Source organism: Calidris pugnax, unplaced genomic scaffold, assembly GCF_001431845.1.
Source record: "Calidris pugnax isolate Ruff unplaced genomic scaffold, ASM143184v1 scaffold29, whole genome shotgun sequence".
Lineage (NCBI taxonomy): Eukaryota > Metazoa > Chordata > Aves > Charadriiformes > Scolopacidae > Calidris > Calidris pugnax.
In genome coordinates this window covers 1,868,287-1,875,254 of record NW_015090768.1, presented here as the reverse complement: position 1 = coordinate 1,875,254, position 6,968 = coordinate 1,868,287, and the positions used below count along the sequence as shown (strand labels likewise).

Below are 6,968 nucleotides of genomic sequence, written 5' to 3'. Positions count from 1 at the left end.
CACAGCTTGGGGAGGGGGGGACAGGAGGGGACAGGGGTGTCTGCTGGGCCACCAGTGGCCACCCACTGGGGTGGGCAACACCTCCAGCATTTGCCTCCCCGCCCGTGGAGAGGGATGAGAAATGAGTCCATGGAGTACGGAGCTGCACATAAGTGAGTGTAATAATAATAAATAATAATAATACTACAATATAAATTTAAAGTTTACAGAGCCAGATGCAAATCAGAGGGTGCCCTGACGGGGCTTTGGGGACAAAGTGACCTCCAGAGCCATTCAGCCCAACCGCTGCCCCGCGGGAGGGACAAAAAGCAGCCTGAAGAAGCCTAATTTATTCTAAAAATACTCCGCTCCTTTGTTTTAAGTAATGCTTGGTTTCAGTTATTGCTCTCGCACTTCCCCATTCCTCAAGCCTTACCAAAAAATGGAGCAATCCTGGGGATTTGAGAGCCCACTGTAAGACTGACGGTTACTTTCCGCTCCTTTCTACCCCAAAACCCAGCCTCACCCCATCCTTCACCCCAGCCCCCTCCCTGGTTTGCAAATTAGGGATAATGAACTACTTTAATTGCACGTTTTGAGCGTTTCCCATCTTGCCCAAGAAAGCCAAGTTACAGAAAAGTGCATTATAACAGGAAAACGCAACCCATTTCATCCACGAGGCACCGTGCCCCTAAAAAAATATGGGTTTTTTTGGGGGGGGCTTCCAGCCCCTGCCAGTCCCTCAAGAAGGGGGGCTCCAGGAAAGCTGGGGAGGGACTCTGGATGAGGGAGGGGAGCCCTAAGAGGAGGGGAAGGGTTGGACCCTGCAAGAGGGGAGATGGAGCTGAGATGTGGGGAAGAACTTGTTTGGTGGGAGGGTGGTGAGAGCCTGGCCCAGGTTGGCCAGAGAAGCTGTGGCTGCCCCATCCCTGGAGGGGTTCAAGGCCAGGTTGGAGGGGGCTTGGAGCAACCCGGTGTGGTGGGAGGTGTCCCTGCCCAGGGCCAGGGGGTGGCACTGGGGGGGCTTTGAGGTCCCTTCCCACCCAAACCATTCTGTGATTCTGTAAGTGGGAAGAACCAGAGCAGGCATTTCCCAGCCAGCTGCTGTCTCCACCCTTGGAGATATCCAGAACCTGTCTGGACATGGTCCTGGGCCACCTGCTCTGGGGGACTGGACCAGAGGAGCTCCAGAGGTCCCCACCAGCCCCAGGCAGTCTGTGGTGCAGTGAGGAGGTGAGGGCAGGACAGGGTGATGGCTGGTCTCCCCCACCTCCCCTCCAGACCCAGCAGGGACCAGAAGGGCTGCCAAGTGCAGGGGGACACTCCCTGGCAGCTGGGACACCAACTGCCAGCCTGGGGGGGACCCTCCTGGAGGAGGTCACAGAATGGTGGGGGGTGGAAAGGACCTTTGGAGATCATCTCCCAAAGCAGGGTCACCCAGAGCAGGTCGGGCAGGGCCACATCCAGGTGGGTTACGAACATCTCCAGAGAGGGAGACCCCACAGCTTCTCTGGGCAACCTCTTCCATGACTCCAAGTAGTTTTTCCTCATCTTCACCCCCTTCCCCCCCCCAAGGAATTATCTCCAGGGCTTCACTCCCCACCACCAACCATCAAGTCCATTTCTGCCTCTGCAGATCCCGGCATGACCAGGCACCTACGATGTTCGTTAATGAACTACGAGATTTAACACATCCAAGGGGCAGGAGTGGGGTGGGAGGGTTTCCTATGTGACCCCCTCCCTCCCCACCCCCTCCACGCTGCACAAGAGGGTTTTTCATCAGGCTGCAAGCGTGGAGTTTCCTGGCAGCAGCCCCGACACAGCGCATCGTTGTCTGCCCCTGGCTGCCAGGAGCTCGCCCGGGGAGAAAGAAGTTTATTCAAGGAAGGGAAAAAAAAAAAGAAGAAAAAAAAACAAACCCCAAAAAAAAAACCAGCCCCAACCCATCACACAACTCCCCCCACAAAAAAAAGGCGATTTCTTCCCGGGCTGAACAGAGCAACATTTTGCTCCCCCTCCACCAGCTCCTGCTTCTAAATGAGCACTTTATCCCCAAATAAATCCCACTGAGTCGCCCTTTATGAAGGGCAGGGTCTGAGCTCCCCCCCACGCCACAAAATCCCTTCTCCTCCCTGCTAATCACGGCTCGTTATCTTGCTGGGGCTCCTCATTAAGCTCCTAATGAGGAAAAAAAAAAAATCCAAAAACCCACCAGGTTCTCCCTGCCTGGGCACAGCTTGGGGAGGGGGGGACAGGAGGGGACAGGGGTGTCTGCTGGGCCACCAGTGGCCACCCACTGGGGTGGGCAACACCTCCAGCATTTGCCTCCCCGCCCGTGGAGAGGGATGAGAAATGAGTCCATGGAGTACGGAGCTGCACATAAGTGAGTGTAATAATAATAAATAATAATAATACTACAATATAAATTTAAAGTTTACAGAGCCAGATGCAAATCAGAGGGTGCCCTGACGGGGCTTTGGGGACAAAGTGACCTCCAGAGCCATTCAGCCCAACCGCTGCCCCGCGGGAGGGACAAAAAGCAGCCTGAAGAAGCCTAATTTATTCTAAAAATACTCCGCTCCTTTGTTTTAAGTAATGCTTGGTTTCAGTTATTGCTCTCGCACTTCCCCATTCCTCAAGCCTTACCAAAAAATGGAGCAATCCTGGGGATTTGAGAGCCCACTGTAAGACTGACGGTTACTTTCCGCTCCTTTCTACCCCAAAACCCAGCCTCACCCCATCCTTCACCCCAGCCCCCTCCCTGGTTTGCAAATTAGGGATAATGAACTACTTTAATTGCACGTTTTGAGCGTTTCCCATCTTGCCCAAGAAAGCCAAGTTACAGAAAAGTGCATTATAACAGGAAAACGCAACCCATTTCATCCACGAGGCACCGTGCCCCTAAAAAAATATGGGTTTTTTTGGGGGGGGTGTGGGGACCCTACCTTCTGCGCGTCGCCGGTGAAGTAGGCGATGGTCAAGGTGGGCAGGATCATGAACAGGGCATTGTAATAAAGCAAACCATATTTTCCCAGCTCCTGGAAAATAAGAAACCCATCTGTAGATTTCCAAACGGGAAACATAAAACCTTTGGGATAAAGGGGAAAAATTCGGGAGAAACATCCTCAGTCTTGTTATGGAGGACGGGGTCTTGGGAGCTAAATCCACCGGGGGTTGAAGAGTTGGAAGGTTTGAGGCTTTTTTAAATGTATATATATGAAAATGTATATATTTTTCTAATTTTATAGAGATATATATAATTTTGTATATAAATATCTCCCTGTTTTGCCCCCTCGGATGCCCAGAAGGATGCTGGTGCTCAGCCTTACCTTAGAATCCAGCTTCTGCTTCACGTAGGCACCGTTCGCGGCCGTTAAGGCATCGTTAATGAGGATAAAAATATACCCCTCCAGGTCGAACGCCAAGTCAGCGCTGGGAAAGGGGGAAAAAAATAAAAAAAAATTATAAAAATAACCCAACACCGTAAGTTAAAAAAAAGCTTTGAGCTGCCCAGAGATTCCTTCCACCTTCCGTTTAGGCAGAAAGTCATCAGAAAAAGTTAAATCATGGGAGGAGGGACTGGGATTGGGCCGGTAAGACATTCTTTCCTACTGGAGAATGTGGCTGGGGGGGGAAAGTCAGTATTTTCTCTCTCTCTTTATTTTCTCAGGACCAGAGCAGGTCGGGCAGGGCCACATCCAGGTGGGTTACGAACATCTCCAGAGAGGGAGACCCCACAGCTTCTCTGGGCAACCTCTTCCATGACTCCAAGTAGTTTTTCCTCATCTTCACCCCCTTCCCCCCCCCAAGGAATTATCTCCAGGGCTTCACTCCCCACCACCAACCATCAAGTCCATTTCTGCCTCTGCAGATCCCGGCATGACCAGGCACCTACGATGTTCGTTAATGAACTACGAGATTTAACACATCCAAGGGGCAGGAGTGGGGTGGGAGGGTTTCCTATGTGACCCCCTCCCTCCCCACCCCCTCCACGCTGCACAAGAGGGTTTTTCATCAGGCTGCAAGCGTGGAGTTTCCTGGCAGCAGCCCCGACACAGCGCATCGTTGTCTGCCCCTGGCTGCCAGGAGCTCGCCCGGGGAGAAAGAAGTTTATTCAAGGAAGGGAAAAAAAAAAAGAAGAAAAAAAAACAAACCCCAAAAAAAAAACCAGCCCCAACCCATCACACAACTCCCCCCACAAAAAAAAGGCGATTTCTTCCCGGGCTGAACAGAGCAACATTTTGCTCCCCCTCCACCAGCTCCTGCTTCTAAATGAGCACTTTATCCCCAAATAAATCCCACTGAGTCGCCCTTTATGAAGGGCAGGGTCTGAGCTCCCCCCCACGCCACAAAATCCCTTCTCCTCCCTGCTAATCACGGCTCGTTATCTTGCTGGGGCTCCTCATTAAGCTCCTAATGAGGAAAAAAAAAAAATCCAAAAACCCACCAGGTTCTCCCTGCCTGGGCACAGCTTGGGGAGGGGGGGACAGGAGGGGACAGGGGTGTCTGCTGGGCCACCAGTGGCCACCCACTGGGGTGGGCAACACCTCCAGCATTTGCCTCCCCGCCCGTGGAGAGGGATGAGAAATGAGTCCATGGAGTACGGAGCTGCACATAAGTGAGTGTAATAATAATAAATAATAATAATACTACAATATAAATTTAAAGTTTACAGAGCCAGATGCAAATCAGAGGGTGCCCTGACGGGGCTTTGGGGACAAAGTGACCTCCAGAGCCATTCAGCCCAACCGCTGCCCCGCGGGAGGGACAAAAAGCAGCCTGAAGAAGCCTAATTTATTCTAAAAATACTCCGCTCCTTTGTTTTAAGTAATGCTTGGTTTCAGTTATTGCTCTCGCACTTCCCCATTCCTCAAGCCTTACCAAAAAATGGAGCAATCCTGGGGATTTGAGAGCCCACTGTAAGACTGACGGTTACTTTCCGCTCCTTTCTACCCCAAAACCCAGCCTCACCCCATCCTTCACCCCAGCCCCCTCCCTGGTTTGCAAATTAGGGATAATGAACTACTTTAATTGCACGTTTTGAGCGTTTCCCATCTTGCCCAAGAAAGCCAAGTTACAGAAAAGTGCATTATAACAGGAAAACGCAACCCATTTCATCCACGAGGCACCGTGCCCCTAAAAAAATATGGGTTTTTTTGGGGGGGGTGTGGGGACCCTACCTTCTGCGCGTCGCCGGTGAAGTAGGCGATGGTCAAGGTGGGCAGGATCATGAACAGGGCATTGTAATAAAGCAAACCATATTTTCCCAGCTCCTGGAAAATAAGAAACCCATCTGTAGATTTCCAAACGGGAAACATAAAACCTTTGGGATAAAGGGGAAAAATTCGGGAGAAACATCCTCAGTCTTGTTATGGAGGACGGGGTCTTGGGAGCTAAATCCACCGGGGGTTGAAGAGTTGGAAGGTTTGAGGCTTTTTTAAATGTATATATATGAAAATGTATATATTTTTCTAATTTTATAGAGATATATATAATTTTGTATATAAATATCTCCCTGTTTTGCCCCCTCGGATGCCCAGAAGGATGCTGGTGCTCAGCCTTACCTTAGAATCCAGCTTCTGCTTCACGTAGGCACCGTTCGCGGCCGTTAAGGCATCGTTAATGAGGATAAAAATATACCCCTCCAGGTCGAACGCCAAGTCAGCGCTGGGAAAGGGGGAAAAAATAAAAAAAATTATAAAAATAACCCAACACCGTAAGTTAAAAAAAAGCTTTGAGCTGCCCAGAGATTCCTTCCACCTTCCGTTTAGGCAGAAAGTCGTCAGAAAAAGTTAAATCATGGGAGGAGGGACTGGGATTGGGCCGGTAAGACATTCTTTCCTACTGGAGAATGTGGCTGGGGGGGGAAAAAGTCAGTATTTTCTCTCTCTGTTTTCTCAGGACACGCCGTGGGGCTTGTCTGACCTTATTGGGGACCCCTGTGAGAGGGGAGGGGGGACAGCAGGGGGGGGGCTCACCTGGCAGCCACAAAGGCACCGAGGATCATGGCGAACACCGTCATCTGAACGCTCCAGGAGAACTTCTTCCTGCAAAAAAATAAAGAAAAGTGGAGAGAAGAACACACCATTATCCACCAGTCTCATCTTCTGGAGGTATCGCGAGCGCCTTCCCCCCAGCAACACAGGGAGGGGGCAAAAAACCCCCAGCAAACCCTCCCCCCCCGTGGGGAAGCAGCAACCCACAGCTTCTCTGGGCAACCTCTTCCATGACTCCAAGTAGTTTTTCCTCATCTTCACCCCCTTCCCCCCCCCAAGGAATTATCTCCAGGGCTTCACTCCCCACCACCAACCATCAAGTCCATTTCTGCCTCTGCAGATCCCGGCATGACCAGGCACCTACGATGTTCGTTAATGAACTACGAGATTTAACACATCCAAGGGGCAGGAGTGGGGTGGGAGGGTTTCCTATGTGACCCCCCCCCTCCCCACCCCCTCCAAGCTGCACAAGAGGGTTTTTCATCAGGCTGCAAGCGTGGAGTTTCCTGGCAGCAGCCCCGACACAGCGCATCGTTGTCTGCCCCTGGCTGCCAGGAGCTCGCCCGGGGAGAAAGAAGTTTATTCAAGGAAGGGAAAAAAAAAAAAAAGAAAAAAAAACAAACCCCAAAAAAAAAACCAGCCCCAACCCATCACACAACTCCCCCCACAAAAAAAAGGCGATTTCTTCCCGGGCTGAACAGAGCAACATTTTGCTCCCCCTCCACCAGCTCCTGCTTCTAAATGAGCACTTTATCCCCAAATAAATCCCACTGAGTCGCCCTTTATGAAGGGCAGGGTCTGAGCTCCCCCCCACGCCACAAAATCCCTTCTCCTCCCTGCTAATCACGGCTCGTTATCTTGCTGGGGCTCCTCATTAAGCTCCTAATGAGGAAAAAAAAAAAATCCAAAAACCCACCAGGTTCTCCCTGCCTGGGCACAGCTTGGGGAGGGGGGGACAGGAGGGGACAGGGGTGTCTGCTGGGCCACCAGTGG

General features: G+C 51.4%; 1 protein-coding gene across 1 annotated transcript in view; it reads right to left on the bottom strand.

The window, feature by feature from the left end:
* LOC106885242 (UDP-N-acetylglucosamine/UDP-glucose/GDP-mannose transporter-like) overlaps positions 1–6,067 on the bottom strand; it is a 13,258-nt gene extending 7,191 nt beyond the window's left edge. The window contains exons 1-3 of the mRNA XM_014937247.1: positions 5,958–6,067; positions 5,544–5,646; positions 5,160–5,252 (exon numbers count right to left, since the gene is read on the bottom strand). Of these exons, the coding sequence (XP_014792733.1) occupies positions 5,160–5,252; positions 5,544–5,646; positions 5,958–6,067 (306 nt within the window). The remainder of the gene's footprint in view (positions 1–5,159; positions 5,253–5,543; positions 5,647–5,957) is intronic.
* Positions 6,068–6,968: the final 901 nt, after the last annotated feature.